The sequence below is a fragment of the Bos taurus genome, chromosome 21, assembly GCF_002263795.3.
Source record: "Bos taurus isolate L1 Dominette 01449 registration number 42190680 breed Hereford chromosome 21, ARS-UCD2.0, whole genome shotgun sequence".
In the NCBI taxonomy this organism is placed as follows: Eukaryota; Metazoa; Chordata; class Mammalia; order Artiodactyla; family Bovidae; genus Bos; species Bos taurus.
Window position 1 is genome coordinate 14,274,006 of NC_037348.1, and position 24,534 is coordinate 14,298,539.

General features: G+C 47.7%; 1 protein-coding gene across 1 annotated transcript in view; it reads right to left on the reverse strand.

Moving 5' to 3' along the window:
- Positions 1-5,294: 5,294 nt before the first annotated feature.
- The window catches only part of LOC132343406 (uncharacterized), a 60,020-nt gene continuing 40,780 nt past the window's right edge, over positions 5,295-24,534 (reverse strand). Inside the window, 3 exon segments of the mRNA XM_059879419.1 lie at positions 5,295-5,769; positions 5,771-5,808; positions 6,943-7,007. Of these exon segments, the coding sequence (XP_059735402.1) occupies positions 5,295-5,769; positions 5,771-5,808; positions 6,943-7,007 (578 nt within the window).

Genomic DNA, 24,534 nt, shown 5'->3' on the forward strand with positions numbered 1-24,534 from the left:
GGCCTGTGTGTCTGTCCATTCTATATAGAGTAGTTTGCAGCTGCTAACCCCAAACTCCTGATCGACCCCCCACCCCTCCAGTCTGTTGTCTGTGAGTCTGTTTCTGTTTCATCGGTAGGTTCGCTGGTGTCATCGTTCAGGTTCCACATATGAGTGATATCACGTGGGCTTTGTCTTTCTTTTTCTGACTTCCTTCACTTAGTGTGATCATCTCTAGTTGCATCAATGTTGCTGTAAATGGCATCATTTCTTTCTTTTTTATGGCTCAGTAGTACTTCATTTCTCCAAGGAAGACACACAGATGGCCAACATGCACATGAAGAGATGCTCAGCATCACTGATTATGAGAAAATGAAAATCAAAGCTACAATGAGGGACCACCTCATACCAGTCAGAGAGGCAGCATGTTCACTCACACATCTAGTCAGTGATTCTGGATGATGACTGGGCCTCTCCCACAGAACAAGTGACTTCTCCATGTGCTCTCTGGTTCATTTTTTTATGACCGTGCTGGGTCCTGTTCTCTATGTGGGCTTTCTTCAGTTGCAGCAAGCCGGGCTGCTCTTCCTTGCAGCACACTGGCTTCTCGTCGCAGGGCTTTTCTTGTTGCAGCGCACTGGCTTCTCGTCGCAGGGGCCTTTCTTGTTGCAGCGCACTGGCTTCTCATCGCAGTGGCTTTTCTTGTTGCAGAGCACAGGCTCTAGGCGCACGGGCGTCAGTAGCTGCAGCACGCGGGCTCAGCGGCTGGGGCACATGGTCTAGTCAGTCCAAGGCATGCAGGATCCTCCTGGACCAGGGATCAAGCCTGTGTTCCCTGCCCTGGCAGGCGGATTCTTCAGCCCTGGACCACCAGGGAAGCCCTCTATGTGGTCTCTTGAATAGACTAGTTTGGGCTTCCTTATAGCACGGCAGCTGGGTTCCCAGAGTGAGCATCCCAGGAGGTAGGAAGTAGATGTCTCGAGGGCCTGGACACAGTTATATTGTCGTCTTTGCTCTATTAGCCGACGACTAACATAGCCCAGATTCAGCATTGGCACCAACTCATGATTGGAGGAATGGGAGAGAATTGAGGGGCTCTGTTTTAAAACTGCTGCAGTTCCCTAGATGATAGAGGGGGTCACATCTCACGTCTGTTCTCCTTGACTGTCTGACTTTAGGCAAGTGCTTTGTGGTAGAAACGACTGTTGCTTGTCGGTATCCATCTCTGCTCTCTTCCTCCTAGGAACAGCGGTACAGTATTTCCCAGCCTGTTGCATGTTGGTGGGGCAAAGGGACTAGTTTTAGCTGGTGGAGTAAGAGCGGAAGTGCCACATGTATCCTTGCGTTGAGGCAGGTAAGAGACGTGGTGTTCTCACTCTCTCCTCTTCGCCTACCAGCCAGATGCAGAGAAGCCAGAGGGGGATGTGGGTACAGGAGCTGGTGGAGTCACAGCATGGAAGGAGCCTGGGTCCCTGAACGACATCTAGAATGAATCCCTCATCCCATGCCCTCTGCCCACAATAACATGGAGGAGACAGAGGCCTTCATCAGGTTAAGTCACTGAAGTGCTGGGGTTATTTGTAACAGCAGTCAGCCTACTCTAATACATGAACCAACCTCTCTGAACCTGCTTCCTTACCTGGAAAGTTGGGTATTCTCAATAGCTATGATGAGTACCTTCATAAGAATTAAGTGAAACGATTTAATGCACAGCATCTGGCACATAGGAAGTTCTCAGTGGGGGCTCAGATGGTAAAGGATCTGCCTGCAATGCAGGAGACCTGGGTTTGATCCTTGGTTCAGGAAGATCCCCTGGAGAAGGAAATGGCATCCCACTCCAGTATTCTTGTCTGGAGAATCCCATGCACAGAGGCTACAGTCCATGAGGTTGCAAAGAGTCAGATACGACTGAGCAACTAACACTTTCAGTGTCGTTGCTACAAAGTTAACATGAAGGCCAGTTGGAAAAGGAGGCGGGCTTGTGTCTGGGAGGATGGCGACCCAGGAGGAGGGGAGCAGTAGGCTGGCCGTCATCATCCCGCCATCAAGATGCCAGCTTTATCTGTTGAGCCCCTGCCTGGGCCAGCCTCTGTTTTAGGGGCACTTCTCTTGTGTTCAGGTCAGTCCCCCAAGGCTGATAGTGTTAACCTTGGGGTCACGATGAGGTCTTTGGGGCCCAGAGCTGCTGCCGAAGCTGTCCAAAGTCACACAGAGACTCAGGTTGGCCGTAACACATTATTGACCAAAGACATGTTAACAAGTCTTTTGTTGTTGTTGCTGTTTAGTCGCTACGTTGTGTTTAACTCTTTGCAACCCCATGGACTGCAGCGTGCCAGGCTCCTCTGTCCTTAACTATCTCCCAGAGTTTGCTCAGATTCATGTCCACTGAGTCGATGATGCCATCCAACCATCTCCTCCTCTGTCTCCCCCTTCTCCTCCCGCTCTCAATCTTTCCCCGCATCAGGGTCTCAAAATGTTATTGACTGGAGTGCTTCAGTATTCACTTACCTAATAAATCACCGGCCACAAGCGTCAGTTTCTGCAAAAATCCCGTGGTCAGTCAAGAGTTAACTGCAGCTCTTCTGACCTCCAAGCCCAATTCCTTTTACTGCAGGGATGAGAAATGTGACATGTACATAAAAGAAAAGAAAAAAATGAGGCCTCTGTCTGCGTTCCTCCTCGCCGAGGAAGTGTTGGTTTTTTCCTTTGGAGACTTTTCTTTGCTTCACATTGTAAGGGTTTACTTTACTTCACATTGCAAGGGTTTACTTTTATACATTAAATATATATTGGCTATGGCTTGGCTGCCAATGTGGAAGGCCCCAGCTTCCTTCCCTCTCCTGGGGTCCTGTCCTTTGGCCTCTCTTTTCTGTTTGAACTCCATAGGCGTGGTGAAGTCGGTCAGTGGAAAAAGGTCTGGATCTCATGAACAAAATCGAAGTGTGTGAGGCTCCCTGCAGCTTAGGGTCTCCTGTGAGTAGAGCGGATGTTTTAAAGCCCTCTCAGTGACACCGGTAACCCGAGGTGGGACTGTAACTCCAAAGCAGTGCTTTTTCCCCCTGTGTGGTTTGCCAGAAACAACTTTATTTCTTTTGGCCTCACTGTGCAGCATCTGGGATTTTAATTCCCCAACCAGGGATTGAAACTTTGTCCCCTGCATTGCAAGGCGGATTTTTAAAAAATTATTTATTTTAATTGGAGGCTAATTACTTTACAGTACTGTGCTGGTTTTTGCCATACATTGACATGAATCAGCCATGGGTGCACGTGTCCCCCTGTTCTCAATCCCCCCGCACCTCGCTCCCCATCCTATCCTAGGTTGTCCCAGAGCCCCAGCTTTGGGTGCCCTGCTTCATGCATCGAACTTGCACTGGTCATCTATTTCACATATGGTAATATACATGTTTCAGTGTTATTCTCTCAAATCATCCCACCCTCGCCTTCTCCCACAGAGTCCAAAAGTCTGTTACTTATATCTGTGTCTCTTTTGCTGTCTTGCACATAGGATTGTTGTTACCGTCTTTCTAAATTCCATGTATATGCATTAATATACTGTATTGGTGTTTCTCTTTCTGCCTTACTTCATTCTGTATAATAGGCTCCTGTTTCACCCATCTCATTAGAAGTGACTCAAACGCATTCATTTTTATAGCTGAGTAATATTCCATTGTGTGTATGTACCACAAGTTCTTTATCCATTCGTCTGGCAAGGTGAATTCTTAACTGCTGGACCACCAGGGAAGTCCCCAGACGCATCCTTCATTTCTCAATTGCCTTGTGGATCGAGGGCAGCTTTGTCTGCAATTCCACCAGAATAAGAAAGGCTCAGGAACCTGCCGAGGAGCAGGTGCTTACCATCCTGATGTTAGATCTTGCTAGATGAAGCAGTTTTACTAGATTAACCAATGATGGATTTCTCTTCCTTCCTCTTCCTCCCCTCTGAGGTATCAGTTTTGGTTTTACCAACATCACCCACTGCATAGACCTATAGATTTGTAGGTTCAGAGTCAGTCACTAAGGAGTGTCCCTGGACTGCCTTTGCTTTATGTGAACAAGACACTCCTTCTATCATCTGTTGAAGAGTGTGTGGAGCTGAGACACCAGGTAAAGATGAGGGTTTGTAATATCTTTTACCTACACTGTTCCTCTTCGGGCTCTGATAAAACTTTATTTTTAAAAAATGTATTCATAGATAAGCTTTATTCCAATGTTTACATAAAAATGAGTTGATGTCGAACAGGAAAAGGTTTTTACAAAGGGTTAAAATTTATCAAACAGCAGAACTTGGTCCTTCCCTTTAGTCTGAATTCAGTTGGCTGACGCATTGTTATTAGTATCCGCCTCACTAATCATCTTCATCACGCACATTATCTAAACGTCTTCAGGTGGCACTTCCTATTTCCCTGAAAGTCTCTTAAACCACTTTCAGTTAAAAGAGAAGGGCGAGGATTTTATCGGCTCATACTCTACTCCACTGGAGGCAAAGATACCTCCGTCAATTCTCTTGTTTAAACTGTGGCTGTTGGCAAAGTGTCCAAATGAAGACTTTGATGCTAACACACAAAGAACACAGTATAATCTATGTATAACAGTAACTTTGCTTCAAATTCTTTTCATTAAGAATTATTTTTATTCTCTCTCCACAAGGAAGTTATAAAAATACCTGTAAAAACATTGAAAAGGCTCTTTAAAATCCTGGAATGAAAAATTCTGAAGTATAAATTATGATACACCTTCTATGATTTGCAAATAAAGAATAAAATAAATTCTACAAGTTGGAATTTCTGAATGATTTTGGCAGGAATTTACCAGAAGGAGCCAGAACATCAAACCTTAACAATTTTCTATTTTCATCCCAATTGAGTTTTTGAAAAGCTGTCTAATCTGTTGACAGGTACAGTCCACATACAAACTTTCTTCTGCTGTTAATGATGAAGTCAAGCTGAAGGACAGAAATTTGTACGCTGGATGCTCCAGGCTCTTCCATGCAACTGACTGGTCTTCTCTTGTTTTTTTCCATCATGTTTTAAATAAAAGTAAATATATATATTTTACATATATTTTATGTAAAAAATTTAATTGGTACAAGAAGATTTAAAATAATCAGTAAATATCCTTTTCGCCCATAACCTAGAAAATCTGATGTCTTCCAAATCATCAGTTACATGAATAATTTGCAAAGTGAAGTCAACCTTAGAGTCTCTTCATCTGAAAATTATTCTCAGGATTTCTGGAATGTGTTGATTCTCTCATATATTACCTCTGTTACAGAGGAAAGCCATGCAGTTTTCTAAAAAAAAAACTACGAAAGCAACTCACTCGCTCTGCTCCGAGAGAGCAAGTCCAGGCAACACCTTGTACTCCGTGGATCTGGTCCTGGCTACAGGCAGAGGCTCTGGTATCAACCAGAGACTCAGGGCGGGTGCCAGAGCTCGGCCCAGCCCTTCCTGAATGCCTCGGATCCTCCGGGCCAGCTGCACATCCTTCGAGAAGAGTGTGATGCGGCCGGCGTGTAAGGAGAGCAGATAGGCATCCTCGAAGAAATGAACTAGAAACGCTTCTGCCGCCTCTTGTAGGGCCAACAGGGCCTGGGCTTGCCAACTGAAGTCCACACCGCGAGTGAACTGAACACAGATTTCTCTTGCCAGGCGGCAGAAGGGGGACTTTCTTAACAGCAGGTGTGTGGTCTTTTGAAGAGCTCGGCCCTCCTTCAGGATTCCATGTCTCCGGCGAGCAAGCGGACGGAGGACGCGCCAGCCGGCGGGCGGCGGAGCCGGACTCGCGGGGCCCCCGCCTCCTTGGTGTTTCGGGCTTGCGGCCCCGTGGCTCCTAGATCTTCTGGGTCCGGGGGCAGAGGCGGGGAGGGCCGGGGTGCTGTTCCAATTCCTGATAAAACTTTAAACATAAAACATACCTTCCTTTTTATTTCACAGGTAGTATCTCTGTCAAAGGCAGGATGAGTAAAACAAACTTCTACATTTAAGGTTATCTTTGAAATATTTATGAGTATGCTCAAGGATAAAAAGGCTTTGACTGCTTGCTGCTAAAACAATCAGTGAAGCTGATTTTCTTCTAGAATATTATTTAGTATTACCCTTGTTTTGTTATTATAGAATATTATACAATTCTTCTTCAATAAAATAAAGAAAACTATTTTGTTATTGCCTAGATGGGAGGGGAGTTTGGAAGAGATTGGTTACATGTATATGTACAGCTGAGTCCCTTTGCTGTCCACCTGAAATTATCACAACATTGTTAATTGGCTATACTCCAATATAAAATAAAAAAAATTTTTTTTAAATAAAATAAGAAAACTAATTTGTTTTTTTTTAAAAATAGTTAAAAAAAAATCTTTGTAGCTGTTTAAAGCTTCCCTGGTAGCTCAGCTGGTAAAGAATCCACCTGCAATGCAGGAGACCCCGGTTTGATTCCTGAGTTTGGAAGATCCCCTGGAGAAGAGATAGGCTACCCACTGCAGTATTCTTGGGCTTCTCTGGTGGCTCAGATGGTAAAGAATCCACCTGCAATGCGGGAGACCTGTGCTCGATCCTGGGTTGGGAAGATCTCCTGGAGGAAGGCATGGCAGCCCACTTCAGTATTCTTGCCTGAAGAATCCCCATGGACAGCGGAGCCTGGTGGGCTACAGTCCATGGGATTGCAAAGGGTTGGACACGACTGAGAGACTAAGCGCAGCCCAGCAGCTGTTTAAAAGCTAACACAAGATGGTGCCAGAGAGCTGAAGTGGAAAGGGATTTGCGTTCAGGGACTGGAAAGACTTGAGTGGAAAGGGGTGGCCTGGGGGTGGCCTGGGGGTGGGGGGTATTTCTGAGAGATGGCATCTTGGGGTGTCATGAGGCAGGGGGAGCTAGCACCCTCTTTTGCCCACGCTCGCCACCTGGGCTCCCTTCAGGAAGCCTTTCCACAGCTTTGCACAAACTTTTCAGCCCTGGTGCCCATTCTCACCCTCAAAACCTGTGAAAGAGGCAAGTTGGCCGTGAGCAGAAGATGGAGAAAGAGGGAGAAGAAGGCTGTGAAGAGCAGAGAAGCGGCTTTACAGGCTGTTCTGAGTGGGCAGCGCCTGTCATGGGGGATGTCCAGCAAGTCTCTGCCTCCTGGTGGCCACAGACGCAGGCGGGGGAGGGGAACAGGGCCAGCCACTCGCGGCGTAGCAGAGGTCACATCTCCTCGTGGGCCCACTTTCAATTAGTTGATTAATTAGGCTGCGTTGGGTCTTCGTTGCAGCGCACGTCACGTGGGATCCTTTGTTGTGGCAGCGGGCTCAGAGGAGGAGATGGTTGGATGGCATCACAGACACAGTGGACGTGAGTCTGAGCATGCTCCAGGAGGTGGTGAAGGACAGAGGAGCCTGGCGTGCTGTGGTCCACGTTGCCGCAAAGAGTCAGACATGACTAAGTGACTGAGCAACAACAGCAGTCTCAGTGGTTGCGGTGCCTGGGCGCAGCTGCCCTGAAGCATGTGGGATCTTAGTTCCTGGACTAGGGATTGAACCCACACCTCCCACATTGTAAGGTGGATTCTTAACCACTGTACCACCAGGGAAGTCCCAGGCCCACATTTTTAAAGTATGGAGAGCTTCGGTTTTTTTTAGAAATTGTGGTAAAATATACACGGCAAAACAACATTTGCATCTTTTTCAAAAAACCTTTTTCATTATGGTAAAACATAGAACATGAAAGTTTACCATCTTAAAGTATGTCATTCGGTGGCATTAAGCACATTCACAGTATGCTGAAGCCACCATCACCATCTCCAGATCTCTTTTCATCGTGTAAAACTGAAGCTCTGCACCCATCCATCAGCAGCTCCCCACTCCCCTCTTCCCCTGCCCCTGGCATCCACCATTCTGCTTTCTGTCTGGATGAATCTGATGACTCTAGGGACCTCGTGTAAGTGGAATCATTCAGCCTTTATCCTTTGAGTATCTGGCTTATTTCACTGAGGATAATGTCTTCAAGGTTCATCCATATTGTAGCAGGTGTCAGAATTTCCCTCCCTTTTAAGGCTGAATAACATTCCATTGTATTAATATGTGTACCACAGTTTGTTTATCCATTTATCCATCAGTGGACACTTGGGTTTTTTCTAGCTTTTGGCCACTGTGTATAATGCTGCTATGCACATGTGTATATAAATATCTCTTTGAGTGCTTTCTTTCCCTTCTTTTGAGGGTATACACAGAAGTGGAATTGCTGGACCAAATGAAAATGCTATGATTAATTTTTTTGGAAATAGCCATGCTGTTTTCTACAGTGGTTATACTGTTTAACATTCTTACAGCAATGTAGAAAGGTTCCAAATTCTCTACCTCCTCACCACACTTGTTAGTCTCTGTTGTTTTTTTCTCCTTAAAGACTAATCTAGTTGAAGTTCAACTAGAACTTTATTGAATTTGTTACAATGTCGCTTCTGTTGTTTATGTTCTGGTTTTCTTTGGCTGGGATTTAGGATCTTAGCTCCTTGACCAGGGATTGAACCCACGGCCGCTGCTCTCTGACAGTGAAGTCTTAACCGATGGACTGCCAGGGAACCAGGGAAATCCCCCTCACCCTCACCTTTTTTTTTTCTTGGGTCTTCATTGCTGTGCACAAGTTTTCTCTACAGTTGCGGCCAGTGGGAGCTCATCTTCATTGCTGTGTGTGGCTTCTCATTGCGGTTGCTTCTCTTGCCACAGAGTGTGGGCTCAGTGGTTGCGGTGTACTGGCTAAGTTGCTCTGTGACACCTGGGATCTTCCTGGACTGGGGATTGAACCCATGTCCCCTGCGTTGGCAGGCGGATTCCTAATCACTAGATCACCAAGGAAGCTCCCGCCCTTCTTTTCTATAATAGCCATCCTAATTGGCATGAAGTGGTCTCTCATTGTGGTTTTGATTTGTGTTTCCCAGAGAAATTGGTTTTTATTTACTTATTTGAAGTCACAGCCTTTGTTCAGTCATGAACTTGTGCAGTGGTGAAAACCGTGGGGTCCAGTGTGTGAGCCCTGGAGATTCCCAGGGCCCCAGCTCTGTGATGTCAGTGAGTCCCAGCTGCTCTGAGCCTCAGTATCTCCACCTGACAGAGAGGGTTCATTATAATTCCTTGCACACAGGTTGGTTGGAGGAAGACACAAGGTAAGGCACAAGGAGCTTTCAACATGGTTCAGGCACACAGTAAACGTTCAGAGGAGGTAGCCATGAATGCACAAGCCCAGTGCATGACTCAGTTAACCAGGAAGGCGCTTAAGTTGATCTAGCCACAGACAGCCTTCCAGTTCCTTTCATCTGTATCGGTGTGCGTGCTCAGTCACTCAGTTGTGTCTGACTCTTTGGGACCCCATGGACTGTAGCCCACCAGGGTCCTCTACCCATAGGATTCTCCAGGCAAGAATACTGGAGTGGGTTGCATTTCTTCCTCCAGGGGATCTTCCCAACCAGGGATCCAACCCGCATCTCCTGTGGTTGCTGCATTGCAAGCGGATTCTTTACCACTGAGACACCAGAGAAGACCTTCCTCGATATTTGCTTTCCCTCAAATCTTGTCCTTGTGTGAGGCATCTTTAGCAGAGAGGAGCCCCCTCTGAGCCCTGCACTAATTGGTTTCGAGGGTCTTTCTTGATACCGGAGTCTAAGACTGTCACTGGAGGTCACTGAGCCTATTCCCGAGTCTCAGGTGGAAGAGTTCAGTGTCACCAGCATCTCCCTGGGATCCTGGGAGCCCTTTGGAACCCTTGGGCTAGAGTCATTCTTCCAGATGATGACTTGCGTGCCCGGGCTCCCGCCCTGAAGGCTCAGCTGGATGCAGACTGACTAGCATGTGGGGATGACACCTGGAACTTCCATCTGCTCAGCTCAGCTTCCCCTGCGAAGACGCCTCCCTGGGGCAGGAAGGGTCTGCTGACTCCAGGACTATGAGCTGGCAGCCTTCACGAGGAGACAAAGCGTTGCCATGACTAGAAACGTGAAGGGATGCTCGGAGGAAAAATGGGTCAGCTCGAACTTCATTAAATGTGTCCGCCCTTTGCAATTCAGCCAGAGCGAGAAGTGTTTTGAAACGGAATGCGGCAAGGTCACCTGAACTCGGGAAGCTTGGGAGGAGAGTGGCTGGGGCGGGACACGGGGCCTTTTTCTTCTGAGGAGCTGGTGATAAATTCAGGATGGTTGGTTTTTGGAGCTTGGCCAGGAGGTTTCTGTTCACTGTGCAGGAACAATCCTTACAGGCAGAGATAGTGTCTGCCCAGGGCAATTAGGGAGCAGCAGAAACAGGAGGGCCAGGCTGATGCACAGGAGCAGAGAGGCCAAGGGAAGGGCTGGCTCAGGGCACACGGGGCCTCACATGGCTCCCCAGGGGCTGACCCAGGCTCCTGGGGGAGCTTAGGTATATGTTGGGAATGGTGGGCAGGTTCAGAGTCAAGAGCTAATAGCAAGGAGAACAAATGTCATAAGAGCTCCCAAAGAGCATCCTAGTTATCTCCATGGCAACCGCAAACAGAGACTCCATGAGGGTAGGTGGTCATTCCGGGGTTACTCACACCCCTTCCCTGACAAATGCCCAAGGGCAAGCCCCCAAGCCCTGAATGGAGGAACTGAACCTGCCTCATTTTAGTGTGTAGCCACAGGGGCTTCCCCAGTGGCTCAGTGTTAAAGAATCCACTTGCCAATGCAGACGTGGGTTCAATCCCTGGGTTAGGAAGATCCCTGGAGAAGGAAATGGCAACCTACTCCAGCATTCTTGCCTGGCAAATCCCATGGACAGAGGAGCCTGGACTCTGGTACAGTCTATGGGGTCTCAAAGAGTTGGGCATGACTTCGCAACTGAATGATGACAAACAACCGGCATCTTGAGAAGACTCTAGGATAAGCTACCCCTTGGAGCCTGGGGTTTGGTTTACCAGCCTGGGCAGGGTCACTGACGGAGGACACACAATGACTACCTCTTGTTTTCACTCAGAAAGCAGCTCAACCACACTTTCCCCGGGTCGGTGGCTCATTGCTCTGCAGAGAACATTAAAAGCATCCATAAAAGAGATATCGCAGATTTCGTTGGCCGTAAACCTCAAAGATGAATTTCCTCACCACATTTTATGAGTATGGGTTTTAAAGCTTTCACAATGGGGCTGCCCTTCTCCAGGAGCCATGAACTTCCTCCTGGGGCAATGATTTGTGTTGTTCACTCAGCCAGGAGAAGACCTCAGATGATACCTGATGACTCAACATATGAAACTGACAAAGGCCATTATTATCTTTTGTTTTCTTTTCCATGGGTGGCAGAGGGGAGATGTTAGTTCATAGATGGGATCCTCTGAGGAAGCTACAACGGGGATGACCAGAGATGGTGTGATCTCCAACAGTATCCAGAGACCCTAAGGGTTAGAAAGAACAGGTAGCATTAACATGTGCATTTTGAAGGGTGACACTTCCCAGGTGGCACCAGTGGTAAAGAATCCTCCTGCCAATGCAGAAGATGCAGGTTGGATCTCTGCATCCGGAAGATCCCCTGGAGAAGGGAATGGCAACCCGCTCCAGTATTCTTATCTGGAAAATTCTGCAAACAGAGGAGGCCTTGGTAGGCTACAGTCCATGGGGCTGCAAAGAGTCGGACATAACTGAGCACACACATCCTATGAGGGGAAGGCGGTGAGATGAACAAAACCAGAGATGGTTAGAGCTGGACCAAGTCTTTGGGATCGTTCGCCCCAGTTGGTTAAATTTATAGATGGGGCACCAAGCCTCATCACATTTGAGGCTTCATTCAAGGTTATCCAGAAGCCTCAACACTTAAAAATAATTCTTTAATTACCAAAGCAAAGTTTCCTTTGTTAAGTGGGGCAGTTAAATGAAACAAAAGCCTTCATTTGTGGCCTAATAATAACCCAGAAGTTTTCTCCTGCCCTAAATGAAGAAACCTCATTAAAAAATGGGGCTTTTGTTCGAGAGAAGCCACAAAGCATGGCCTGTTTCTGCCCGCCCCCCTCCCTGCCTGCTTAGAAGCACAGCAGCAATTAGAGCTTGTGGCTTAGGCAGTGAATTTTTGTGCCTTCTCTGCGCTTACAGAGAATTTAGAGTCATTAATAAGATGTTAATGATCCAGCTCTCAAACTTAACTAGAGTTCACTCTGTGTTTCCTGGAAGAAGTACAGAAAACTCCCCCCTCCCCTTCCTCTAACCTGTTGTGGTGAATTCAGGCTAACCCTGGAGCAAGGGGCAGATTTGCAAAAGCTGGGCTGATTAAACCCCAATTACTTTGGCAAAACGATTTCCCCAAGGAATGCATTTTCAGTAAGGACATAACCCCCAGACAATGGGTGTATATATGTTATGGTTTGGAAACCTGGCTTTCTCTGCTGGCCTTGTTTTTCTTCTGCCAGAGCTTTCATGACCCAAAAAAGATCTGCTTGGCCACATTTTGTTCACAGCTGGCTTGGCTTCGAACTGGATCACTCTCCCTGTTGTCATCTTGGACATTTGTTTTGAAACAAAGGCCTGGCCTTTCGTTTTGTGTACGGACAGTGTTGTGTTCTTTGTTTTCTTGACAGAAACTGTATCAGATCTGCACAATACATAAAAAGCTGCTAGCCTGTGCCTGGGCTTCCCCGGTGGCTCAGACGGTAAAGAAATCTGCCTGCAATGCGGAGACCTGGGTTCGATCTTTGGGTTGGGAAGATCCCCTGGAGGAGGGCATGGCAACCCACTCCAATATTCTTGCCTGGAGAATCCCCGTGAATAGAGGAACTTGGTGGGCTACAGTCTATGGGTTCACAGAGAGTTGGGCACGACTGAGCGACTGTGCCCAGCACAGCCTGTGCCTGGCACACAGCGGATGCCCAGTGCTTTAGTCTGGGATCCCCTGGAAGCAAAACCTGGAGCATACTGTCAGGAGTTGGGGGAAATGAGACAAGGGAGGGCAGGCAGCCAGCGAGGGCTGTTATGAAGCCACCTCCCACTGTCGGCAGCTGGGTATTGGAATGTGGGCTGCAATAGAGGGTTACCCCATCCAAGGGGCCAGGGAGCTGGGGTGTTTATACTCCACCTTGTCAGTGGTTGGTTGAGAACTGGAGTATTGATGACCTGCATGCCCGCTGACTGTTACAGCTTGGAGAGAGCCTCAGCAAAGAGATGCAGTGGCAGTGGCGGTCCCGGCGCACTGGCTGTGGACGGCGTGAGGACGTTACAGTGTCTCGTCATCATTATATTCTCCTCTCACTGCTTTCTTACTTCCGACCTTGGCGTTTACATTTGTCCTGCAAACTTTCCTCTATGTCCCACCACTGCTCCCTCCTCATCTGTCCGTTCCTCCTCTGCTCAGGGGTGATGGTGCTCTTAGCTTGGACTCCCTCAGAAGCAGAGCCTGAGTTTGAGTGGTTGATTTTGAGTGGGGGAAGGGCAGTCCCAGGAGGTGTTGGGCTTTCCCAATGGCTCAGATGGTAAAGAATCTGCAGGAGGTGTGGGTTTGATCCCTGGGTCCGGAAGATCTCCTAGGGGAGGGAATGGCAACCCACTCCATTATTTTTGCCTGGACAATTCCATGGAAAGAGGAGCCTGGTGGGCTACAGTCCACGGGGTTGCAAAGAGTTGGACGTGACTGAATGACTAACACTTCCACTTTCAGGAGGTGTTTGTGGGGAGTCAGAGGTGAGACAGGGAAGCGAGTCAAGAGAGCAGGTTGTTGAGCCCATTATCTCTGTGGGCACCTGGGTGCAGCCCCCCGAGGGTTTCTGGGAGGTGGTGCCAAGCACACTGTACGTAGCCTCCCTGCGTCCTGGCCCCAGGCAGGGGAGGACAGCGAAGCTGGATGCTCCATCGCAGCTCCTCTCCTGCACTGGTTGAGGGCTGTGCCTCCTTCAAGGGCAGAGAGCCACAGCTGGTCACAGGAGGGAGGTGCTGGTGTGTTCAGGAATGTGGGTGCTGGGCCCCTGAGTTGGAGCTGCTGCTGTGTGGGCAGTGCTTCACACGCTCGCCTGCCTCCTGTTTACGGGGGAGGAAAGCAGAGAGGAAGCAGCTTGCCGAGGTCATGCAGCCTGGGCAGTGGCCATTCTGGTTGCAGAGCTGGAGCTGTTCTGCTGGTGTCAGCTTCAATGTGTCCTGTCTGCTGCTGGCCCAGTGCAGTTGGCTCTCTTGGCCTTGACCTTGAGGCCATCTCTAGTGAGCTGCTCTCCTGGGGAGCACCAGGGCTTCCCTCCTTGGCTCCACTGGGCTGTGGCTTGGACACCTCAGGAACACAGGGCAGGGGTCCTTCCTGAGCCCACTTTTTCTGTGAGGTTCTCGGGAACTGGAAGTTGAGAGGCTAAAGGCCCACAGTTAGCCAGGGATGGAGTGGGTAGTGGGTTCCCGGTCCCCTGATTCTCAAGCACTGTGTTCTCCCTGGGTTGGGGTTTGGTGATCAGGCACTCCCACCCGCTGCTGGATGAGTGTACATTGGGGACATATCGTTGGTGGACAGTATGGTTACTGTCAAAATTACAAATGCACATGGCTGTGCACCTAGAAATTCCCCTTCTGGGAGGTTGTCATGTAGATATACTCCCATGTGTGTGAAGCAGTCTGTATATTTAGTGGAACCTGCAGTACTGTCTGGGCTAAAAAATTGGAAATCGCCTCAGTGACCGTCCATAGGGAACTGGCTAAAGCAGGTCATGAAATGCCTTGTGGCCACAAGAAAGTAAAGAAGTGGGGCCTTCCTTGGTGTTCTGGTGGTTAAGAGTCTGCCTTCCAATGCCAGGGACGCAGGTTTGCTCCCTGTCAGTAAACTAAAATCCCACATGTCTTGGGGCAACCAGAGAAAGCCCACACACTGCAACAAAGACCCAGTGCAGCCAAAAAAATAAAGAAAAGAAAATGAAGAGGTGTATGGTCTATTTATTTGTTGGAGGAAAACCCCAAGGGGCAGAACAGTGCTCTAATTTGTGTAAAGAAAAAATTATGTGTGTATTCAATTGCTTGGAGACCCAGCACGGATTGCCTCTAGGAAGCTGGAGTCCGGCGGAAAGGAAAGTTTCTCTGTACACCCTTTGATGTCTTTTGAATGTCACATCATATGGATACATTGAGGACCTACTAAAAATAAAGTGTGAACATTTAGTGTGCTCTTTGGTTTTATTGTGTTTCACTCTGAAAGCCCAGTCTCCTTATCTGTAAAATCAGGAAAATACTATTTATTTCAGAAAGTGATGACCTTTATATTCATTTTTTTTTTTAGCACTCATTGCCCAGAGAAGCAATGGCACCCCACTCCAGGACTCTTGCCTGGAAAATCCCGTGGACGGAGGAGCCTGGTGGGCTGCAGTCTGTGGGGTCGTAAAGAGTCAGACACGTCTGAGAGACTTCACTTTCACTTTTCACTTTCCTGCATTGGAGAAGGAAATGGCAACCCACTCCAGTGTTCTTGCCTGGAGAATCCCAGGGACAGGGGAGCCTGGTGGGCTGCCGTCTATGGGGTCGCACAGAGCCGGACACGACTGAAGCGACTCAGCAGCAGCAGCTGCACTTATGTTTAATTTTAGGAGCGGTTGACTTGGTCTGTCCCTTCTGCTCCAGGAGAAGCCCCATGAGGGCACAGCCTGGGTATCACTTGCTCACCACTCTACCTCTAGGGATCCACATTTGGTGGATGCCAAAGAAAAATGTTTTGAGGGAATGAATAACCCAGTGAAAGCACTTTGCTAATTAGAACATCCGCTTCCCCCCACCCCCATCTTCAAGGGATGCAAATCCAGATTGATATTCTTTATTTTATGGTTTGACCTCACTATAGATTCAAAGTTTGATCAGTGTTCTTTTATAAAAAAGTTTTATTGAAACATAGTTGATTTACAGTGTTATATTAATTTCTGTTGTATAGCAGAGTGACTCAATTATGCACATATATATTCTTTTTTTAATATTTTTATATTATTTATATTACATTCTCTTCCACTCTGATTTATCCCAGGATACCGGATATAGTTCCCTGTGCCACACAATAGGATCTTGTCTTTCACCCATTCTATATGCAATAGTTTGCATCCACTAACCTCACTAACCCCAGTCCTGCTCTCCCCCGCCCTTGGCAACCATAGCTCTGCTCTCTCTGTGAGTCTGTTTCTGCTTAATGGATATGTTCATTTGTGTCCTATTTTAGATTCCACGTGTAAGTGATGGCATGTGATGTCTTTCTTTCTCTTTCTAACTTCCTTTGCTTAGTATGAGAGTCTCTAGGTCCCTCTATATTGCTGCCCGTGGCTTTATTTCATTCTTTTTAATGGCCGAGTAATATTCCACGCACCACATCTTTATCCATTTATCTGTCCGTGGACATTTAGATTGTTTCCATATCGTGTCTATTGCAAACAGTGCTTGCTGCTAGTCAACACAGGGGTGCGTGCAGTTTTTCGGATTATAGTTTTGTTGAGAACATGCTGTTTATGTTTTTGTCATCAGTCATTTATAGCATCAAATTGCAGGAGGCAGTCATGCATAGTGGCTCAGACTAGCCAGGTTCAGATACCAGCTCCGGTGCTTATTAGCTGTGTGACCGTGGCAAGTTACTTAAACTCTCTGTGCTTTAGTTTCTGCATTAGTTGATTGAGAGCTGTGTAAGTACCTACCACATAGGATTGCTGTGAGGGTACAAAAAGTTCATATATCTAATGCTTAAAACAGTGCCTGCATTCTAAATGTGAGGTGCTGTAATTTGCCTGGACTTTGATACTTTTGATCAAAGTACTTTGATACTTTTCCTGTTATAAATACTCAACTGTTTGATTCTGGCAAAACTTCCTCCAGGATTTGGGAAGACCTTTAAACAAGTGGGACTACTTCTCTGCTTGTACCCCTTTCAGTTCTTTCTTTCCTAGAGTGTTAAGGTGGCTTGTTCTCTGAATGTGCTCTCATTTTTCCAGAGAAGACTATTCTGGAACAAAGGTTCCTCACTCAGGGGATGTTGGCCTCCAGGTGGCTGGGCAGGGGTTATGTGTGTGGGGGGGGGCTGTTTCTGAACACCTTGAGTCTCTGCAGAGTCCTGAATTTCCCCGAAGAACCCCCTTGGCCCCCCTGCCAGCCTGTCCTGTCAAGCCATGCTCCCCTGTTTCCCCCAGGTACAGCCTGGGTGGAATAAGATCCCCTGGAGGGGGAAATGACAACCCACTCCAGTATTCTTGTCTGGAGAAACCCATGGGCAGAGGAGCCTGGCGAGCTACAGTCCACAGGGTTGCAGAGAGTTGGACACGACTGAAGCGACTAAGCATACACAGCTTGGGTGGAATTGTTCAAGTCCTAGGTGCGTCCAGCCTCTCCTGCGTGAATCTGGGAGAGTTGAAGACAGCCCAGGAAGACAAGAAACAGCAGGATGCCTCGGAAACCCTCTGTTTTCTGTGTGAGCTGGTGTGAAAAGGGAGGCTATTGCTTCGAGCTCACTGATGATTATTGCTGAAAATCGTGGCTTCAGTGGCTTTGATGGAGATGACCAAAGGACACGGACAGTTGGAGCCTGAACTGCTCGGAGCTGCTCTGCGGGGCTTGGGGCTGGGCCTGTGGGGAACTCGGCTGGGCCCATCAAAGTGCCTTGGGAGAGCGGCTTTGAGGACGCTTTCTCAGCGTCTGTCTGCGTTCTGATAGGCCCTTCCAGTGCTCTTAGTCCTTGAGTGTCTGACCATCCAGCCTCCTCTCTGACGGGTTGGGAGAGGCTGGGCCTCCCGCCCTGCCCTCCTGAGCCCTTTCATCTCGTGCTTGCCTTGGAGCCACTGTGCTTCCTGGTGCTGCTGGAAAGTCTTATTCCTGCCGGGAGGCCGGATGCCTGGCAGGTGCTGGCTCATTAGTGCCAGGCATTCTCCATGGAGCCCGCCCTGCCTGTTTGAAGCGTCTCCGGGAGCGGGTGCAGCTACCCCGGCTTGGCTCACTGGAGCGCGAACTGGTGGCCGTGACAGCTGAACTCTCACACCAGGGCCTGGGCTCGGAGGCCCAAAGTAGTCAGCTTTTTCAGGAAGCTCAGGAACATTTGCTTTTCATCTTGTTTCCTGACACAGGATAACATCTCGTCAGGGTAAAATGAAGCCTGGGTGTCTGCCCTCGCCACGCCCCCTCCCACCTTGGCCATATGGAAACAGTGGTAAACACAAGTCACCACTGCCTTTCGAAACCTGAAGGCGGGACTGTGAGCTGGTGGCAGCCTTGAAGGGGAGAGGAGACACCTGGCCTCTTCAAATCCTGGGATTTAGCTCCTTATCTGCTGGATCCAGGGGGCAGGAGGCAGAAGGAGCGAGGCTGAGTCAGGGTGTGGCTGTCTCCCTTTGCTATGTAGTCCCTGTGCTCCAAGGGCCATGACAAAGGAGGAAAAACAGTGTCCAGAGCTTGAGTCTTTAGCTTTTCAAAATAAGAAAAAGTCCAAACAAACAGACAAGCAAGCACACGCCCTCCAGCCCCCTCTCTGCACACGCCGCCCCCTGAACGTGGAACACGAAGGAGAGACGACGGGTGGAGTGCGGCTATGTCTGCTCTGCTGATGTGTTTGGCCCACACAGTATTTGTTTTTTTTCCTTCCAAGCTGAGCCAACATTTAAACACTGAGGGATTTAAAATAACAATCTGGAAAATCTGGAGTCCCTGACCGCACTTGTAGTTGCAAAACCAGATGGAGCCTTGGTGTTGCAAGGAGCGTGTCAGCGTCTGACCACCCCACTCCCTGACCCTCAGCCGCTCTCCGGCCCCGTTGGCATTCCTGCTTGCCATCTCTGATGGGAATCTGGCAACCAGCTGTCGTCACAGCATTTTTCTGAATTAAGCTTTCCGGAGCAGTGGGGTATGGTTTCTAGTATTCTTCGATTATTCTCCAGCTTTGCGTCACTCCCTCCACTCCCTTGAGTAGGTCGATTAACCTTTTTTTTGTATTCATATTAAGTCTAGCCGGTGAGCTTCCACTTGAAGTCTAAGACCTTCACTTAAAGAATTTTGCTATATGACTTTAAATTATTTGCTACATTTGTGGATGTTCTGATTTGAATGATTTTGAGAAAATGGGGAAGTGTAAGTGTGTAGATGTGTGAATAGTGGCGTTTTCCCTCGGTTTATAATTGAAGTTTCAGATTTGTGCTACAGCATTGGGCCGTGCCAACTTAATCATTTTTTTCCCCCCAAGGAATTTGTCTATTTCACGTAAGATGTATTTATTGGCATAATGTTGTTCTAACACTTCCTTATTATCCTTTTTATCCTTATTATCCTTTTGCTAATTGCAGGATCTGCAGTGATGTCCCTCTTCTTGTTTTTTTTTTTTCTTTTCTGGCAGAGCCACACAGTTGGGGAATCTTAGTTCCCCAACCAAGGATCAAGCCTGGGCCCTTGGCAGTGTAGGCACTGAGGCCTAACCACTGGACGACCAGGGGATCACCTCCTGTCTCTCATTTCTGATAACTAACTTAATGGTTCTTGATACAACCATTCCTTGACTATGTCCATGTATTCTGTGGGCTCCCCTGCTGGTTCAGTCGTAAAGAGTCTGCCTGCAATGCAGGAGACATGGGAGACGTGGGTTCAATCCCCAGGTCGGGAAGATCCCCAGGAGGAGGACATGGCAATCCACTCCAGTATTCTTGCCTGGAGAATCCCATGGACAGAGGAGCCTGGAGAGCTATAGTCCACGGGGTCGAAAAGGATCAGACACGACGGAGCAACTGAACACACACACGTGTCCTATCTAGATTTATCTGTATCACCTTATTATTACTATTTTTGGCTGTGCCGTGCAGCTTGCAGGATCTTAGTTCCCTGACCAGGGATTGAACCTGTGCCCCCTGCAGTGGAAGTGTGGAGTCCTAACCACTGGACTGCCAGTGAATTTCCACATCTGTACCTTCTTAGGTTCTCCCAGTTGCCTCCTTTTCTTCTGAAGGGACCTCCTGGGTTATACTACAACCAGCACTGCAGCCAACCAATCACCTGCCCTGAGGACGCTGGAACCTCCCCGTTTCCTCTGCTAGGCAACTGGGCCAAGTAGCCGCACACGCAGAGTTTCTGGATTTGAATAAACAGCAGGCACCACTGTAGTTATGAGATCCAAGATCTGTGGCTGCAGGGGAGGGTCACCCCATGAGGGGAACACTGATGGGAGACAGAAGTGAGCTGGCCGGGACCAGAATGAGGGCGAGGAGAGTGAGGCACCGAAGGCCCAGAGTAAGGAGGCGCCTGCCCTCAGCCCAAGTCTCACACCTTCAGCCTGTGTTTTACCTGCCTCCCCTCTTTCTCTGCCGGGAGTTGGCAGAGTGAACCCCCTGCTTCCTTTCTCCCACAGCCTGCTCTCAAGAGCCAGTTTCTCCCGCAGCCCGTCTTCATCTCCATGTGCCGAGTGACCCCACCTGCCTGGCGACCTGTGTGTGTCTCTGCAGCAACACTCTGCGGTGCTTTCCCCCTCCCTCCACTCCTTCCCTTTGCCCCACCTTAAAGCCCAGGGACAGCATCCCCTGAATGAAGTGTAAACATCTTAGTCCTTGTCTCAAGCTCTGCTTCTTAGAGGATATGGCTAATGTGGTATGGAAGTCCAAAGACAAGACACTAGGTGAACTTCACTACTAATTTGCTTTTCACCTTTTAATGAGATAGTGTAATAGAAAAAAAAATCAACTCTGATTTTTTGAGAAAAAAGTGCTAAGTTGCTTTAGTTGTGTCTGATTCTTCTTTGACCCTATGGACTGTAGCCCACCAGGCTCCTCTGTCCAGGGGATTCTCCAGGCAAGAATACTGGAGAGGGTTGCCATTTCCTCCTGCAGAGGATCTTCCCGACCCAGGGACTGAACCCATGTCTCTTTACATCTCTTGCATTGGCAAGTGAGTTCTTTACCAGTAGCACCTTGAGTAAAAAGTAGAGGCCCTTATGGTATGTTCACAGGCTGAATCTGCTGTTTTCTTTAACCTGTAGGTTGTTAAAAAAAATTGAGTGACCATTTAAGAATCAGGTGATTTCAAGAAAAAAAAATCCAAATTTTTTGAAAAGTATTTTGGGACAGTGGAAGATTTGGCAACACAGGCCAGCATTTGTCTGGAGCTGAGCATCGGCTGCCCCCTTGAGAAGGAGCGGATGAGCGCACACCATTGGGATGTAGGCCAGGACTCCAGGGTGACAAATATGCTTCTACGTATGGCCTCTCTCTCCATGTTTGTGCCTGGTTCCTTGTAGGCACTGGGTGTTAAAATCTCCAGGGTAAAGGAGATTCAGCTGCAAGTCTTGTTGGGATAGGACTTGCTTCTCAGAACGCTTATATACATGGTGGCTAATGGCTTACAGGTTGCTGAATCATCTGGCCCAGTTAGAAGTGTTCTTTGGTAGACAGTGGGAGTCAGATCAAGTAATATGGAAAACACACCAAGATCCTTCCTGCATGTGCGAGGAAGATTGTCCCTAAAAATATGCCAGTGTTCTTGAGAGCTCCTGAATCATGAGAGAGACGGGACTCTCAGCACCAGTAATGCTATGAGGAAATCTGGCAACAAAGCCTCTGAGAATTAGAATATAAATATATATAGTGTTCAGTTCAGTCACTCAGTCGTGTCCGATTCCTTGCAACCCCATGAATTGCAGCACGAGAATTAGAATAGAAATATATATAGTATATATATATATATAAATATACATTTGTATTTATAAAATATAAATTATAGTGTATGTATTATACATATACATAAATATACACACACTATATATTATATTGGGCCTTCCCTGGTGGCTCAGATGGTAAAGAATCTGCCTGCAATGCAGGAGTTCTATCCTGGGGTTTGGAAGATTCCCCTGGAGAAGGGAATGGCAACTCACACCAATATTCTTGCCTGAGAAATCACATGGATGGAGGAGTCTGCCAGGCTACAGTCCATGGGGTTACAATGAGTCGAACACGACTGAGTGACTAATCCTTCCCACTTCATACATTATATTATACTATGTATCGTATACATATTATACTGTATATCATATACTAGTATATTATATATACTGCTTTTACACTGTATATTTTGTGTAGTATTATACATGTGTATGTGTATGTAAAATATATATATAGTATTGTATGTAGTACCTACGTGCTCACTCAGTCGTGTCTAACTCTTTGAGATCCCATGGACTGTAGCCCACCAGGCTCCTCCATTCGTGGAATTTTCCAGGCAAGAATATTGAAGTGGGTGGCCATTTCCTACTTCAGGGGATCTTCACAACCCAAGGATCGAACCTGAGCCTTTGCCACTGAGCCGCCTGGGAAGCCCTGCGTGTATAGTACATATAAATGTGTACTGCTGCTGCTAAGTCGCTTCAGTCGTGTCCGACTCTGTGTGACCCCATAGACGGCAGCCCACCAGGCTCCCCCGTCCCTGGGATTCTCCAGGCAAGAACACTGGAGTGGGTTGCCATTTCCTTCTCCAATGCATGAAAGGGAAAAGTGAAAGTGAAGTCATTCAGTCATGTCCGACTCTTAGCGACCCCATGGACTGCAGCCTACCAGGCTCCCCCGTCCCTGGGATTCTCCAGGCAAGAACACTGGTGGGTTGCCATTTCCTTCTCTAATGTGTGAAAGTGAAAAGTGAAAATGAAGTCGTTCAGTCGTGTCCGACTCTTAGTGACCCCATGGACTGCAGCCCATCAGGCTCCTCAGTCCATGGGATTTTCCAGGCAAGAGTACTGGAGTGGGGTGCCATTGCCTTCTCCGAAATGTGTACTATACAATAGTATATATAGTATGTAGTCACAGTGTAAAGATAGCATATACAATCTTACATATAATATATACAGCACATATATAAATTTTGTGATGCTCTTGGAGTGTGAGCCACTGAGCCACTAGTTCCTGGTTGCTGGCACTAGGTGTAAATCACTGGCCAACAGTGTGATGCTTATTTCAGCAGGTGCTCCATCCTGTCTTTTTCTGTCAGTCTCCCTCATGTCCTTCCTCTTCTTGGTTTCAGTCTCAGCCACGCTGAGTTGAAGAGGAACAGCGTGTGGAAACCAGCAGCTTATCCTGTGGCTTCTTTTCCGTCCGCTGCGGACATCCCTGCTTTGAAGCTGGGCGGCACTTCAGTCTTTTCCACTTCTTTCATCTCAGTGGCTCCCTCTGTGTCCTGTCCTTGAGTGGGAGAGAGCAGCAGAACCTGTTGCAAGCTGGAAAGCGAGCCGTGGCGAGGTTAAGTGCTTTGTCCTCCCGCGATGAGCAGGGTGGCAGGCAGGAGAGCGGGGTCCAGTCCCAGGCCTTCAGTGTTTCCCCGCTCAGCCCCCACCCTGCCAATGGGGGGCATTGTCTAGCTTTAATTCTTCAGCCAGGATTATGGAGCTAGCACTTACACAAACCATGGGATGCACCCCCATAGGGACATCCATTCAATGGGCGCAGCCAGTTTTTGCAAATGAATTAGAAGAGTGTAGATCATATCGAAGCACAGAAAAGAGAAGTACTGTTTAGCAAAACTTTGGATGAGAGTCTGCCACCTTTTTGGTTTCCCAGGCTCTAGCTATTGCTTGGCTGGGGAGCAGATTTCCATCCCTGTCGGCGTGGATTTTTGAACACTGTAAAGCATCATTAGGGGCTTTCACTTGGGATTCTAGGAGTTTGGATTTCAGGGATAGATTGTTGAGACATGTCTTTCTTGCACATCTCATAATCCAAAGCAGGAATGCACCTCACAGTCGGTAGGACCTGCAATGTGCCTATAATACTGGACTTGAAAAAAATACAATAAAAAAACAAGAACAAGAAGACTGTGTATCCCTGCTTAGAAAGGCTAGAACTAAAAAGATCATTGCTACTAGCTGCCGGCAAAATGCTAACATACGATTTTAAAGAAAGAATGACATTTTACTACTTTGCTCTAAAAATTCGATAAATAAATGTATGGACCTCAGGGCCAAACAGGTGGAAGAGCCAGTGCTGGGGAAACACAAGGCAGGAAGAGGCAGAAATATATATAATTCCAGGAGTAAATGTGACTTTTGGCTGAGGACAAGGTCAGTCTTGAGAGGGCTGTCTCATGACCAGCAGAGTCATTAAGGGGTGGGGGAATATAGGACAAATCAGGACACAGTGACCACGAGGAAGGGGAGGGTACTGAGGAGCTGCTTGTAGTCAGTGCTGCCCCGTGGGCTCACAGGAGGTTTCCATTGAATATCCAGACAAACGATTTCAAGCGTGAATGATTAATTAGTCAATTGACATTCATCATTGAGAAAAACCAATAAAACAGAAGCCAATCAATCCAGAAAGGTGGTTAATAAAAAATGAATACACTTTTAGCTTGGAGCACTCTTTGTAATCGATCGCCTGTTTGATTAGCTTTTCTTGCAGAGGTCGAAGGGAGAATCACAAACGATGCATCTTCTTTTAAGGGTACAGTAGGTTCCATATGTGGTTTTTAGTCCACATGTTCGTTTTGTGGTCTGTGGGATCATACCTCTGAAATGGCAATAGGAGTCCACGGGAAAGTGGGCTGACTTACAAACATTTATTTTGCAGAAACAATTTTCAGCTGTTTGAAAACATGATTGAAAACTCATGTTTTCAATCTAAAACATGAGTAACAATGAAACCAATAACAGTGGTGAAATGCTGATAGATGGCCTGT